At 45.3% G+C, this 16,481-nt stretch overlaps 1 protein-coding gene across 2 annotated transcripts in view; it reads right to left on the reverse strand.

Moving 5' to 3' along the window:
• Positions 1–914: 914 nt before the first annotated feature.
• Positions 915–16,481, reverse strand: part of ARHGEF3 (Rho guanine nucleotide exchange factor 3) — a 260,975-nt gene continuing 245,408 nt past the window's right edge. For both annotated transcript variants that reach the window (XM_008146317.3, XM_008146318.3), the window contains 4 exons: positions 15,643–15,900; positions 10,629–10,799; positions 3,152–3,338; positions 915–1,328 (listed from right to left, as the gene is read on the reverse strand). In XM_008146317.3, coding sequence (XP_008144539.3) covers positions 976–1,328; positions 3,152–3,338; positions 10,629–10,799; positions 15,643–15,900 — 969 coding nt within the window. In that variant the 3' untranslated portion in view covers positions 915–975. The remainder of the gene's footprint in view (positions 1,329–3,151; positions 3,339–10,628; positions 10,800–15,642; positions 15,901–16,481) is intronic.

Here is a 16,481-nt window from a genome sequence, read left to right on the forward strand (position 1 = left end):
TCTGCTCTTTTACTATTTCTCACATAAGGTCCTGATGAACGCACTTCTTCCAAATTCCTCTCACGTTTCTATAAACAGAGTTGCTGACTCAGTTTCAGTCCTTTTCCCTCATCCCTTCATTCATGCTCTAACAGGTGAGTAGACCTTGGCAGATGAAACAATGTAGATGGGCTTCCTTGCTACCCTGCCAGGTTTTCCCAGGCGCTCTGAGATTTATTCTGATGTATTAGGCTAGAAATGGCTCTCCTAGGCAGGCCAGCAATGATGACAGAGACTTCGGGTGCAATGCACATTTCAGTTCAAGAGTCAGAGCTGACAGGTGCTTTTGCGCTGGTCCTGGTAAGGCCAGACTCTCGTTCATGCCCTAAGATTATTGCATCAAATTTGCACTGGATGACACGACAAGGTCAAGAGGGTATTTCTTCCTTTGCAAAATGAAGCCTCCAGGGCCCCCAGGGATGTTTACATGCTTTGTGGTTGTATAACATCGAATCAAGTTCACTGCCAGGATCGATCTTTCCTGGTTTTCCTTCGAATGCCATCATGGCACATGAGCGACTTCCTCATGCCCTGTGTGCAAGGCCCCCTAACCTCTGTTCCTTCAGCTACCACATCAAAGAGCTAGAAAAGCACTAGAAAACATGGAAGGACTCTAAGAATCTACATGAAACAGTAGTCTAGAGACTCCTTTTCTATTTTTCAAAATCCAGCAGGACATCTGAGAATAAGTTGTTCAAGTACCTCTTCATCCATCCAGACACTTGTGAAATACAATACAGGAGAACAGGCCACAGATTTCCAGCTTACACAGACAGACGGGCAGTTACAGTACTAGGGACAAAGATACAGACACAAGAGACTGGGTCAACACGGTCACAACATATTAAAAAGTGCTTCTCCAAACCGTTCCATGAGTGGAATGCAAATACTGTACAGGTAAGACACAGGGCTACTTCCAGGAAGTACTTGCTTCTGTCAGACATTGCTTTCAACGTGCTTGCTGTTCCCACAGGAAGAGTCTGTCTGTTCCATGCGCTCACAGTCGAGGCTGACCTCACTTGTGTCCATACTGCAGTCTGAGTCACTGTCCGATTGGTCCATCTGCTCAAGTTTTGTTTCTCCCTGCGGCTCCCTGCTCCCAGCGGCGGGATTTGGGAACGGTCCCTCGGAGTCGAGCACCCCAGCCTGCCCGGCAGCACACAGCACTGTTTCTTTGGCTTGACGAATACAGTTGAGCCACTGCTGTTTGTTGAAGGTGTCATTGGCTTGTAGTGAGTGGGTCTGACTTTGGGATCCATTTTTGAAACTTACTCTAAAGAAGTTTTTAACTAGAAATGAAAACACATGAAAAAAGGTCAATGGACAGATATTCTCCCAGGCCAAGATAATACATGTAGTGACACTAATACATGCAGGTCCCCATGGCACAGGCATCACTGACTGATTACAAAATGTGTCCCACGGACCCAGGACATGGCTCAGCAGTGCCCTGCAGCCACCATCAGTCAACCAGAGTTGACACAGTCTAGCTCTCAGCTGCCCTCAGAAGCTAGCAAATGGTATCAGCCCAGAAAAAACTAAGTCATGTTTCAGGGGACCCCAGAGTACTGGTCACCCAACCTGGCTGCGTTATCAAAATGCCCTGAGGAGCTTATTAAAAACATAGATACCTGGGTCCTACCCTTAGAGATTCAGAATCACTAGGTCTAAGGTATGCCTGGTAGTCTGTAATTTCAACAATTTCCTCACCTGGAGAGTGTTTCAAGTTCAAGAAGCTCTTTGTAACATCAAAACATGCCTATGAGCCTCCACGATGGAACCTTTTCATTTAGTATCCAGTGATTGAGAAGATATGTAATGACGTAGAGCGGTTACAAATTCAGTTTCATTGAAAAATGCAATTACATGTTTTAAGATCTCAACAGGAATTTATGTGCATTTAAAAAACAGCAGTGCACACTATGGAAGACATTTTATTTAGTTTAATAACAACATCAACTGGCACTTAATGCCCCACATGCCACGTGCACCACTTGGTTCAAGAAGGGTCTGCGTCCGGCCAGTTCCCTTGCATGACCCTGCAGTCAAGACTGGGAGCCACCTCCTCAGGTACATTCGGGCTCCACTCTTGGTCTTGGGCAAGTGCCTTAACTCCTTTATGTCTCAGTTTCCTTGTTTGTAAAATGAGGGAAACAAAGAGAATCTGCCTTGTGAGATTATTATGAGGAATAACGCAAATCCTTGAACAATGCCTGGCACGTAGCCAGTATTCGAGAAACAGAAGTTACTACTACGACTACCATCACTAGGGTGGAGGACTGATGAGTGGCTAAGAGGTAGTACATATTAATTACTCTGACAATATGATGCCAACGTCACCCCAAGAGTCAAAATGTCACTTTCTCAAAGAAGGCTGCCCTGACCACCTCATCTAAAACAGATCGCCTACTGTTATCCCCTCTATCCCCTTCCTTGGTTTTAGTATCCTTAACAGCACCCAGAATATTTATCTGTTTCTCATCTATCTCCTCCATCACAATGTAAACTCCATAGGGGAGAGGCATTTAACTGTTTGTTCACCAGGGTGTACTAGTGCCTAGAAGAGTGCTTGACACATAGAAGATACTCGATAGACATGGCTATCTTAGCTTCCCTTAGTTAACGCCTTTGCTTATTCAGTCTCAATTTAGAGAAGCCCATTCGAGTAAGTACACACGAACCCGCAGCCCAATCGACCATTCTTATGTCTCTTTAGAGACAAGTCTGCCGGCTCAACTACAAAAGGCACTGTTATGCAACTGGTATTCACCTAGGGACTATCTGGTATTAAGCACGCTTTCATACAACAGAAAGAGAGAAAGGGAGCTTAAGAAGCACCAGTTCAGTTATGTACAGGCAGGTTCACTTGCAGTATCTTACTTAACCCTTAAAACCACCTTATGGAGTAGGTCTGTATGCATCCTCACTTGGAACATGAAAAACCAAGGCTCACAGAGATTGAACGAAGCTACACAACCAGTAAGCAATGAGATGGCTCTGGGATGCAGTTCAACTCCAAGGCCATGGCTCTTCTCTTTTCACCAGTCAGCCACTCCCCCTGAACCACCACTGCACTAAACGTTCAACAGGTCAAAACAAACTGTCGTCATACTTCTCTCGTTGTTGCTGAATGCCCCTCGCAGGGAGCCGCCCAGCCTCACTTCTCCATCCTGCAGGTCTTCCAGCAGGAGGTCCTTCACAGGGATCGGCTGCCGGTACAGCTGGTAGCAGAGCTGCTCGTTGTGGGTGATGGCTCGAGTGATCACCAGCACTTCTTGGAACAGGAAAACGTGCAGTTTCTAGGAGAGAATAATCCACAGGATGTCCCCAAGCAACAATCTAATGAGTAGCTGATTACTGGTCTAAGGGGTCCACAGGTACCAAGTTCACACTGGATTATACACCTCAGGCTCAAATCCACCTCCAGGTAAACAGAAGTCAGGCAGGTCCCAGGCATTTCCAGATGCACCCATTGCCTTTCTTATAGGAGCCTCCTCAGGGCCCCGTGGAGAAGGCCTTTCTGCCTACAGACACCAGCAGCCAGGACTGCCTTCACATTGCAATTCAGAACCTTTGCAGACACACATGGCCCCAGCTCCCATTTGAAAAAGGGGAACAGAATAAAAGGGGGTAGTGGGGGGGGGGGTAGTACCTCCCTGACTTTGGTTTACATTACTCAATATAATTCTAAGAGATCAAAATGAATAATCTATCTATAATAATAAAAGCATAATATGCTAATTAGACCTGACATCCTTCTGGATGACCTTCCGGACGAAGCCGGGGCTGGAGGGAAGCCGGTGCTGGCAGCTGGGGGAAGGAAGGCCCTACTCTTGCACGAATTTCATGCATCGGGCCTCTAGTAGTCTATAAAGGATAAGACTGGTATATCAAAGCTTATTATTAATCTCTTCTTCCCAAACTAAAAAAAAACACAAACACTTGTTCCTTCAACCACAGAGCTGATTATCAGCTTCATCCAGGCACCCCCCCTCGGAACACTGCCCATTCCCAGGGAAAGCAGAGCATGCTGCCGCAGCCAAGAGAAAAAAGATCAAAGACGTCGTCCCTCTCAGTTGAGTTCATCAGAATCTCAGTTCTCTGAAGAGGTTGTGTTTAAAGACTGACGACTGATGTGTGTGCTGTGGGCAAAAGAAAATCTCAAAAATAAAGGCTTGTGTCAAACCACATCATGAAAGCAATTTTGCCGGGTGGAGGAGGGGTCAACGGGCTCCATTCAGTTCCATGTGCCAGACAGACTCTCTCACTGTTGGAAATGCTTAGGGAGTGAAGTGAGAAGATCCACCACTTTGCAGCTGGGTTTTGGTTTTCTAGTATTTGGAAGTATTTGGGATTGTCAACTTAAAAGTCTCAAAAAGGAAATGGGTAGAAACTCACACTGAAAAAAAAATTTTTTTTTTTTTGGTTATAGAATAGTATGTATTTTTCTCTTACTTCGTGAGTCAGTTTTTAAAATAATTTTTCAAATTTATGTTCCTGGTAATATTATCTTTTTTATTAAAGTATAGTTGACACAATGTTACACTAGCTTCAGGTATACAACATAGTGATTTGATATTTATGTACCTTACAAAGTGATTACTATGTTAAGTCCAGTCACCATCTGTCACCATACAAAATTACTATGATATAATTGACTATATTCGCTGTGCTGGACATTACATGCTGTGACGTAATTAATTTATGACTGGAACTTTGCACTTATTACTCCCCTTCACCTTTCTCACCCATCTAGCATCTTGATTTGGGGCAGAGGAGCACATTCAGCATTCTCAGATACTTTCATATTTGGGAGAAATGAGACCTACCCCCACCCCATCACAGACAGACACACACATGCACGCACATGCATATGCACACACACGTGCACACCAAAAATTATAGCTCAACCAAATGTTGGCTGGTGGAAACACAAATGATGATTCTGTATTGGTGGGGGGAGAGGTTTGAGGAATGAGAGTTTATGTTTATCAAAATGACTAAATATGCATTCAAAATAGTTGAAAACATAGTAAAGCACAAAATAACCAAGTGAAGGGCTTTTTTAGGGGAGAGGTGGTACAAAAAATGTGTTAAAAATTTTTGTTTGTGGACAAGGAGAGAAGGGATTGGTCATCATTGTACACACTAAACATTATCTACATATATAAAACCCTAATATGCAAATAGACTGAATGGCAGAACAACCGAAAAACCGGTCGCTATGATATGTGCTGACCACCAGGGGGCGGGCGTCGGCAGCAGGCAGCAGAGCGCAGAACATGGCGGGCGTCGGCCGCAGTGGTATGTCCAGGTGAGCAGGGGTGCCAAACCAAGGCGGGGTGCCGGTCGCTGTCATTGGGGCAAGCCTTTGGTGGTTGCTGAAAATTCTTTGCTACTGTGCGTCACAGTCCCACCCGGCGCTTGCACCTGCTGCCGGTGCCAGCCCCACTCGCACTTGCTGCCGGTGCCAGAACCACTGTTTGCACCCACTTCCCATGACGACCCCACTCGCACCCGCAGCTGGTGCCAGAGCCGCCGCTCACACCCACTGCTGGTGATGACCCCGCTCGTACCCGCTGCTGACGCCTGGCGCTGGTCCCAATCACTTGGCGCCATCAGTGGGTGTGAGCGGTGGCTGCTGGCCCCGATCACCCAAGGGCTTCTCCACCTCCCGCTACTCCTGAGGGGCAAACGTGGCAGCAGCCGCCGCTCGCACCCGCTGCTGGCGCCGGCCCCAATCACTCTGCACAGTCAGGTGTGAGTGGATCCGGGGCTGTCAGCGCATGGGAACAGTAGCAGTGCGAGTGGGGCTGCCGGCAGGGGCACGGAGGATGGGCCGAGACCCACCCCTGTGCCCGCCGCAGCCTCATGGCCCACAGTTCCTTTCAAGGTGCACGAATTCGTGCACTGGGCCCCTAGTCAGAGATATTTATGCTGTTTCTACTTAAATCAATCTTATAGCCACAGTAGGCAGTTTGAACTCAGATTATCCGGGAAATATATATTTTTTCTTTTTAAAACAATTTTTTATTGTTGACACTATTACAGATGCCCCCCATCCCTTTACCCCTTTGATCACCTCCACCCAGTCCCCATACTCCCTCCCCTGGCCTTCATCATACTGTTGTCTGTGTCCAAGGCCTATGGATATACGTTCCTTGGCTACTGTCTCCACCTTCTTTTACCCAGTCCCCCACCTGCCTCCCCTCTGACGTTTGTCAAGTCTGTTCCATGTATCCATGCCTCTGGTTCTATTTTGCTTGTCAGTTTATTTTGTTCATTAGATTGCACATATTAGTGAGATCATACGATATTTGTCTTTCTCTGACTGGCTTATTTCGCTTAGCATAATAATCTCCAGGTCCATCCATGCTGTGACAAAGGGTAAGAGTTCCTTCTTTATTTTACACCCACATAGTATTCCACCGTGTAAATGTACCACAGAGTCTTTATCCACTCATCTACTGATGGGCACTTGGCCTGTTTCTAGATCTTGGCTAGTCTATCTAATAAAAGAGTAATATGCAAATTGACCGTCATTCCAACACATGAGATGGCTGCCCCCATGTGGTCAAAGATGGCTGCCCCCATGTGGACACAAGATGGCCGCCACAAGATGGCCAGCAGGGTAGAGCAGTCGGGAGGGACCAGGCCTGCAAGGGAGGGCAGTTGGGGGCGACTGGGCCTGCAAGGAAGGGCAGGTGAGGGGGAGCCAGGCCTGCAGGGGAGAGCAGTTGGGGGGGACCAGGCCTGGAGGGGAGGGGAGTTGGGGGGACCAGGCCTGCAGGGGAGGGCAGTTAGGGGCAATCAGGCTGGCAAGGGAGTGGTTATGGGGTGATCAGGCTGGCAGGCAGAAGCAGTTAGGGGCAATCAGGAAGGCAGGCAGGCGAGCAGTTGGGAGCCAGCAGCTCTGAATTGTGAAAGGGATGTCCGACTGCCCGTTTAGGCCCGATCCTACAGATCGGGCCTAAACGGGCAGTCGGAGGGGTCCCAGATTGGAGAGGGTGCAGGCTGGGCTGAGGGACACACACACACACACACACACACACACACACACACCCACCCTGTGCATGAATTTCGTGCATTTGGCCTCTAGTTATAAATAATGCTGCTATGAACACAGGGGTGCATATATACTTTTGGATTGGTGCTTTGGGATTCTTAGGAGATATTGCCAGAAGTGGGATCGCTGAGTCAAAAGGCAGTTCCATATTTAATTTTTTGAGGAAACTCTATACTGTATCTGGGAAATCTTTACAAAGGTTTATTATCCCTTACTTATGAGTGCTCATTGAGGATCCCTGTTCTTACTTTCTGCTTCTTTTTGCCCTCAAGAAATTGGGTTCTTTTCCTAACACTAGACTTTGTTCATAATGATTTCTACAATTCTACTGGGGAGGATGAGGATAACTAAAACAAACCTCCCATCTCAATTACTATCTTTGTTCTTAAAAATCTGTCTGCCTGCCATATGAACTAGAGTTTGTCTTTAATGCCCTAGACCAGTGGTCGGCAAACTGCGGCTCGAGAGCCACATGCGGCTCTTTGGCCCTTTGAGTGTGGCTCTTCCACAAAATACTACATGCGGGCACGCACGTACAGTGCGATTGAAACTTCACGGCCCATGCGCAGAAGTCAGTTTTCGGCTCTCAAAAGAAATTTCAATCATTGTACTGTTGATATTTGGCTCTGTTGACTAAATGGCTCTGCTGACCACTGGTCTAGACCCATTCAACCAGTCTCAGTTCTTGACTGAGGGACAGAAAGAGAATAGGCCCTCATCCCATTGGAGCAGTGCCTCTTCCCAGCAATTCCCCACAGGGCTCCTAAGAATGTGTGGTCAAGGAGCAGAGCATTCAGTGTTAGAAGTCCACCAGTGCTTTCCAAAAACCAGCAAGAAGCAGAATGCAGCTTTCTACCCATCGGTCACTCCCTAGTCAAAGAGAAACACTTTTTAAGCAGTGGTCTACGACAGGTCTCATTACCTCCACTGCAGCACTGATAATGGGTGCTGTGACATGTATTCAGGGATTTTAAGTAACATTTCCAAGTCTGCTCTTAAATGACATTTCACAGTCCAGGTCAAAATGATATCCCTTGAATTATCACAGCTTGATTAAGAACTCTCCAATATAGTTTGGCTGCCCAGCCAGCGTGGTTCAATGGTTGAGCGATGACCTATGAACCAGGAGGTTCGATTCCTGGGTGATGGGCTTGATCCCACTAGGAATGTGCAGGAGGTAGCTGATCAATGATTCTCATCATTGAAGTTTCTCTCTCTCTCTTTCTCTCTCTTTCCCTTCTTCTCTGAAATCAGCACAAATATATTTAAAATATAAATATAGTTTTGGCTTTCATTCCAAGATATTGAAGATAAAATACAGTAAAAGTGGAGACTCTCAACACTGAATTTAAATATATAGTATAGATAATAAAGTTTATGTATTATATAAAATACATTTTACATTATAACATAAAAATTATAACATATAACATGTATTAGCATTATTTTCTACTGACTCTATATAAAAATAGCCTGGTCAGTTGAATGAATTTTGAACTCTCATATAATTCAAATTCATCCTTTCTTTATATAAGCATTCACTCATTCATTCATTCACTCACTCATAATAGGTTCTGGGAATTGACACGGCACAATCCTCTCTCAAAGAGCATGGCATAATGGAAGATGCTGACAGAGAGGCGGAGAACTGCAATCCACTGCAGTAAGCACTCCAGGGGAGATTTGTCCAAGTTGCCATGATAGGAGAGCAAGAACAATTCCAGTATCTATTCAGGAATAAAAGCCAGGAAATGGGGTATCTACAGATCAGAGGAAGATATACAGCTAATGGAAGGTAGGTTACTATTTATAAAAACAAAACATTGGTCTCAAAATGTCAGTCTGTAGATGGGTACCAATCCATACGAAAGAAAAGAGTTTCTCACAATGTTAAATGCACTCCACGTAAGAGCTGTTTCTCGGAGATCACCCACTGTTTCTTGATATCCAAGTGGGAGGAGATAACTGTTCTGTTTGCTTTTGAAGGTCACGATCAAACAAAATAAAACACTGGCAACTCTATCTTGTTTTCCAAAATTCTTTCTATGTTCTGGTCATAAAATTAATAAAATATACCTATACATAAATTATAAACATGTATTTGTAATATATGTTACTTATATATAAACTAGAGGCCCGGTGCACGAAATTTGTGCACGGAGGCGTGTCCTTCAGCCCAGCCTGTACCCTCTCCAATCTGGGACCCCTAGAGGGATGTCCGACTGCCCGTTTAGGCCCGATCCCACCACCGGGATCGGGCCTAAACGGGCAGTCGGACATCCCTCTTACAATCCAGGACTGCTGGCTCCCAAATGCTCGCCTGCCTGCCTTCCTGATTGCCCCTAACCGCTTCTGCCTGCCAGCCTGATCACCCCCTAAACACTCCAATGTCAGCCTGATTGATGCCTAACTGCTCCTCTGCCAGCCTGTTTGCCCCCAACTTCCCTCCTCTGCTGGCCTGGCCACCCCTAACTGCCCTCCCTTGCAGGCTTGATCGCCTCCAACTGCCCTCCCTTACAGGCCTGGTGCCTCTCAACTTCCCTCTCCTGCTGGCCATCTTGTGGTGGCCATCTTGTGTCCACATGGGGGCAGGATCTTTGACCACATGGGGGCATCCATATTGTGTGTTGGAGTGATGGTCAATCTGCATATTACTCTTTTATTAGATAGGATAGAGGCCTGGTGCAGGTGTGGGGGCCAGCTGGTTTGCCCTGAAGGGTGTCCCAGATCAGGGTGGGGGTTCCCTTGAGACATGGGGTGGCCTGAGCAAGGGGCCTGTGGTGGTTTGCAGGCCAGCCATGCCCCCTGGTGACCCAAGTGGAGGCCCTGGTATCTGGAATTTATTTACCTTCTACAATTGAAACTTTGTAGCCTGGAGTGGAGCCAAGCCTCCTGCTCGCTCTGTGGCCAGCAGCCATTTCTGTTGGGGTTAATTCACCTTCTATAATTGAAACTTTGTATCCTGGAGTGGAGGCTTAGGCCAGCCAGGGCAAGTGAAAAGCTTGGCTTACTCCATTGCCGGGGGCAACCCTGGACTGCTCTCTCCAGCTCCGTGGCTGCCGCCATTTCTGTTTGGATTTGTTTACCTTCTATAATTGAAACTTTGTAGCTTGAGTGGAGGCTTAGGCCTGCAAGGGCAGGCGGAAAGCTTGGCTTCCTCCACTGCCTGGGAAACCTTGCTCTCTGTGGCTGTAGCCATCTTGGTTGGGTTTATTTGCATATCTGCTCCTGATTGGCTTGTGGGTGTGGCTTGTGGGTGTGGCTGTGGGTGTAGCTGAGTCAGGGTCAATTTGCATATTACTCTTATTAGGTAGGATTATAACCATATAATATATAAATGTATATAATTATACATATCCATGTATATGTGAGTCTCTGATATAAAAGACAATGGAGAAGCCATTTTTGTCTAAAGAACGTGACCCTGGGTAGGGAAGGCATAGTAACAGGAGGCTCAGCAGCAAATGGATTACGTGTTGGGGGAGGCCCAGGGAGAGACCACCAAAGGGGAGTAACCACTCACCATGCCCCGGTTGTTCTTAAGTTCGCCATGACAACACAGCACTCTCGAGCTGTCGATCAGTGAGTCCTTCTGGCCTTCTTCCAAGTAAAGAAGCCGTTCTTTATAATAATGGCATTCAGATTCCCCAGTCTTGATGTTGATTTCTGCTACGATTCCCTGAATGATGTTTATCTACGGAAACAAAAAAAGTATGGGGAATGGAAGCAAGCCATCCACACTAACAAGTCCCCGGGGCTCAGCCTAGAAGGTCACAATGATACACCTGGATCTAATTCTGAGATTCCGTTATCTAAGTTGCTGCTTTGGGAAAGGGGAAAAATATAATGCTTTTAATATTCTGTATCTATCTATCCATCTATACATATACACAAACATATACATGTATTTATACATATATACACATACATTTATTTGTACACACATACAGATATTTGTATTATATATAAAACTGTTGATGAATAATCTTATTTGAGAGGACAAGATATAAGGTACTGTTTTTGATATGCAGGACTCACAGTTACTACATACACTTAGGCCCAAGCCTCAGCACATGTGAACAAATGAGGGGGTAGAGGGATTTCAAAGCAATGGTGGATGCAATGCTGTTAATACAAAATGAAGCAAAGCAAAGCAAAGCAAAACAAAACAAAAACAGCACGGCACTGAGACATGATCAGTGGGCATGAATTCTGATGTGTTGTTCTATCATATAGGTACATCTAAAAGTTAGAAAATACTAGAAAACAAAGGAACAAGAAATCAGTTGAGTAAAAACTCCTAAGATTCCAATCAAAGGCAGAGTAATGACTTCCTCTGTCCCCTAATAGTGAAAAGACCAAAAGTCCCAACTGCCTTGCGGTGGTATTAACTGGAAGAGCTTAAAAAGTTACCAGGTCTTGTAACGTGTTGCAGTGGTAGTGAATTGTTTCTAAAATGGTTAAGTGATTATTTTTCACATGTGAGTGAAATGACCTTCTTCTCAAAGCAACTGGATGAAAACTTCTACCAGTTATAACTGGAACATCCACGTGAGTGTGACAGAAAAGTATAAAGCTCTGAGCTAGAGCCTGGTGATGGTAGCCTATGAACAGATGCATAATCTGTATACTTTTGTAGCTATTATGAGTTTCAAAGATCATTTATTTATTTTTATTTATTTGTTTATTTTAAATATATTTTTATTGATTTCAGAAAGGAAGGAAGAGGTAGAGAGAGAGAGAGATAGAAACATCAATGATGAGAGAGAATCATTGATTGGCTGCCTCCTGCACACCCCCTACTGGGGATGGAGCCCACAACCTAGGCATGTGCCCTGACCGGGAATTAAACCATGACCTCCTGGTTCATAAGTTGACACTCAACCTCTGAGCCACACCGGCCGGGCTCCCCCCATCTTGGTTTTCAAAGATGACTGCTTATTTACTGCTACTTTAAAAAATAAAAAGAAATTGCACAGAATATGCTACAGCTATGACTCATCCTTTAACTTAATTAAACTAATGTTTGTTGAGCACCTGTTCATTGTTAACATAAGTTGGGTGCATTCAAAGAAATGAGAGGGTCTCTATCCTCAAGAAGCTTAAAAATATTATATGGGAGGTATCTGAGCCACAGATTCATTATCCTTTTACTTGGTTACATTTTTAATATGTTATAGAATCCATATATTTCCTTGCTTTTAAAGATCTTGGCATTAATCGTTATGACTCATCTTATAAGTTAATTACTACTGAGTATAACTGGGCAGCTGACATTGACCAGTACTTGAGTCAATTTTCTGAGTTTCCTGCGAGTGTCCAGGAAACCAGAAGGAAGATGCACCACAGGCATAAAGACGTGTTCACTTCCTAATTTAACTCAGGAACTAAGAGCTGGCATAGCACATGAAGATTAATAAACTCAAACACCACGGTGGTTCCTCGGGCAGCTCTGACTACTTTCAAAGGTGCTTTTTTTCTCTGGTGTTTGAAAGTACAAAAGGACAAAACAATGGAAACCATCAGTGTTATTCCATATTCTGTATGTACATTTATAGTAGTAACTCCGGGTCTGCTTTATTAAAAATCTTATTTTGTATTTATATCCACCGGCACACTGTCAGAGTCTACTCTCTCTGCACTGGTTCCTGAGAGGAATTCATTTGGTAGAATTTCATCGAGGAACAAAGCTAAATATAGCAGACTGTCAAAAGCAAACAGTCATGGCAGTTGTACATTTAAATTAAATTTATTGTTGCTTCTCTCATCAAACCAAAGGGAAGGGACTGGTAAAGGGAGATGACGAGCGATACCTGGTAACTGAACAGGGATTAAGGCCACATATGCTGGATTCATCATCCTCAAAGTGGAATCTGAAAGCCCTGTCTGGCTAGTCCCTTGGGTGGTAATAGCATCTCCTCACAGGCTCCTGACATGAACCAACAATAGCAGCCTTCACTGCTGTTGCATCAAAAGCAGGACTGTTCTTCCCACTGATCGCAGTGATTTTTTTTATAGGAGTTGGGGAACAGTGATGGGCAGAGGGGAGGGACAGTCTGCAGGATCATCTGCTGGCTGGAACCATCCTGAGAATTTAAAACATTAAACAACTAGCTCCCGGAATATCTGAATATACAGAGTCCTATTTTAAGAATTTCTCTTTCGGGGGAAATTTCTATCAAGCCTCCACAACACTGTTAAGACATTCTAATAACGATGCTGCATTGCATTAGCAGCAAGACTTTCTTTAGATCTAAGTCATAGGCCTGGATGCTTGGTATAGAAGCAATTTACTTAGCGCTCTCTTTTTTATTTTTATTTTATTTTCGTAGGTGGAACATTTATTCAGGGAACATGTAAGTTAAGCTACATTTATGTTTATCAAGCATTCACCATGCACCCGAGAGTACAGGGCTAAATATTTCTGCTCATCTGGGGTAATGCCACAAGGGTGTTGAAAAGAAGGTTAAGAAGCGCTGTGCCTACATTGTGTCAGTGGGCATTCAGAAGACTTGCTTTGCAGACATTTTCCAATGCGGGTTTCCCATGCTTCGTGCACAAATCTGCCCGAATTACCAGGTGCAGAGTCAGCTTCGGAGAAGGGCATCCCATTCTCTGCACTAGGGAAACTGGTGCACACAATCATATTCTCATCTCCCTGGCTTTCAGTTCAAGCTTTAAGCTCACTGGGTGTGTGTGTGTGTTTTTTAATACACAGAGTATTATTCTTTCATGCTGCATATTAAAAAGAAGAAATCTTCACAATAAAACTGTAAGCAAGCTTGCGTGCTTTAAAAAAGTAATTATTTAGACTAGCATGAGCTCCCTGCTTTCATTCCTGCAGACCACACACTGGCTGGGATGAAATATGGAAAGGAGGCAACTCCATTGCACTCTCCCCCAGTAATAAAAACAGACATGATGAAGTGAGATGGGCCTCATCCCTGGTGCCCGCATCCCCCATCGTGCTCGACTGCGGGCCTGGTCTGTGTGAGTCGGGCCTGCCAGACACCTCATGAATCAGGAGAGTCTTTTCTCTTTCTTCTCTGTCCTTACATGGAGGCACTGGCCCGGCTCTGCACCCGTGAGGCCTCTCCACACAGCTTGGTGGACAGCTTCCTGTAATTCCAACGGCAACAGGGCTCAGAGCAGCCAGGCTTTCCGCTCCATGGTATAGGATCACAAGGAAGTGGAAAGGGCCCCGGATGTGCAGTCTGCACTGACAGGTTCAGACAGCAGCCCCATCCCTCGCTGGCTCTGGACCCGACAAACTGTTTCCCCCTCCAAGCCTCATCTGGAAAATGGTCCTAACAAGAAGCTATCTCCTGGACTGCTCTGAAGATGAACGAAGAGCTGACTTACTAGGTGTTCAAGAAACGTCTGCAGGTATTACTGTTAGTGTTGTTGTTGCTGTTGTTACTACTTATCATTAAGCCCTTCTCTGGGAGGAGATGGGCAGGTTGCTCAGCAGATTCAAGGCTTCTGATTTTCAAACCACCGACGCACATCCTCTTTCTGTTACTGTCACAGACCCAGTCTGGGAACGAGCCCTATGAATGGGTCTCAGCCTCCACGCCTACTGCCACCGCGGAGCAGGCTCCCAGGACTGCACACCTGGGCAGCTGCACCAAGAGACTGTCCCTAGTCTCTCCTCCTCTGTCCCCCGTCCTACAGACCAGGAGGTAACTTGCCCAAGGTTACACAGTTTGTTGCGATGGAGCTGGGATTTGAACCCGAATCCCAGCTACTTAGAAAACAAAAACACAACAAAGAGAAAATGTCTCCAACTGACACGTAAAATCCTCTATAATCAGCTATACACCCCCATCCTCTGCCTCCTCTCCCACTGTTTCCTCAACCTCTGTCTGACCGCTCCGGGCCTCTGCCCAGGCAGGACCTATTCTGTCACATCTTCACACCCTGCACAGGCCCTTGGCTCCTCCAGCCTGCCATGTCCCCTGCCTGCCCGGCCGAGGACCCCAATGAGAACCCAGCTCTCTGTGGGCAGAATGCTCACAGTTTACATTATTCTCCTGATGCAGACCCCCATTTCCCCCATCTTGATAAACCGTCACCGGTGAGCAGCACTAGGCCCCCCACTGCAATTGGAGGCCTGCATCCAACTGATTGAAGAGAGCTACATTTTAAGTGGGTGCTGATTTCAAAAAATGGGCTTTGGGGCTCAGGTAAAAGGCAACTCCAATTTGCTAACAAAACAAAGATATTCAACTTAAAATCATCAGAGAGACTTGGACCCTCACAGCAATGGTAACAAACAGATTGCAGAATCAAGAAATTGTAGCATCAAAGGAACTTTAGAGTGCACTGCAAGTAAACACTACATTTTATAGGTTAGGAAACAGAGAGGAGAAGACACTTGCAAAATCAAAAAAATATGGTTGATAGCAGAGTCACGCCTAGAACCCAAGCTTCCTGAAGCCCATGTACCCAGGGACCCTTCATTCACCCATTTACCTAATCCTCTCCTACCCCATGGGGGGAAAATAAGAAGGCAGGAGAGAAAGAAAGAAACTTACAGCTTCTTCCAGGTGCTGCTGGTCTGGGTTATCATTTGGTGTGTGCCTCAGGATTTCTCGGAGGAGCAGAGGGTATTTTACCAGGCGGCTCCTTGGAATATCGAGGAAATTCCACAGATCTAGTTTGCGGCTGAAGGGGGATTCTAAACATCGCTGAAGGAAATCCTGGACCCGGTGGTCTTGCTTCTTGTGGTCCAGCAGAGCTTTGGCGGCTACTTGATTGCTGCAGTAGCTGTCGTAGGAGCTCAGACAAGGCAGCTAAGAAAGGAACATGAGCAGAGGGTTGGAGTGTTACAATCACTGGAGCTACAGTTAACATCACTTGCTGGGACTGAACAAAACCTCACTGGTGTCGAGGGCTGGCCCACATTCCTTTATCTGCAAAGGCTGAAGGACACAGACCAATGGCATCTTCAAGATGACAATGGAACAACGTTTTTTGGCTCCGATTTGCTTGCACATTTGCTTGTCTCAGTTGCATGTTTACTTTCTTGACTGTTAAGACCAATTTATTTTGATTAAAATCTGATTCAAATTTGTTTGCATTTCTGACAATGTAAGCTAGAAACAAAAGAACTAAAATTATTGCATACGCATATAGTTCATAATTTTCCTAAACTTCCAAAAGTATCTGGTGAGGGGAGAACCTCCTATTAAAATTTTTCTTTTAAAATTATTCATCAGAAATATATCTAGAGGACTTAGTGGCATAAAAAGAAAGCAAGCAGCCAGACTCTGCAGCCAGCCCTTGGCAGAGCTTGGAAAAAGCACCTCAACTTTAGTTTAAGGTTGACTGCTTCAAAGGTGGACAGATTATAAAGAACTCCAAGAAGTTAAAG

Source organism: Eptesicus fuscus, chromosome 18, assembly GCF_027574615.1.
Source record: "Eptesicus fuscus isolate TK198812 chromosome 18, DD_ASM_mEF_20220401, whole genome shotgun sequence".
Taxonomy (NCBI): Eukaryota; Metazoa; Chordata; class Mammalia; order Chiroptera; family Vespertilionidae; genus Eptesicus; species Eptesicus fuscus.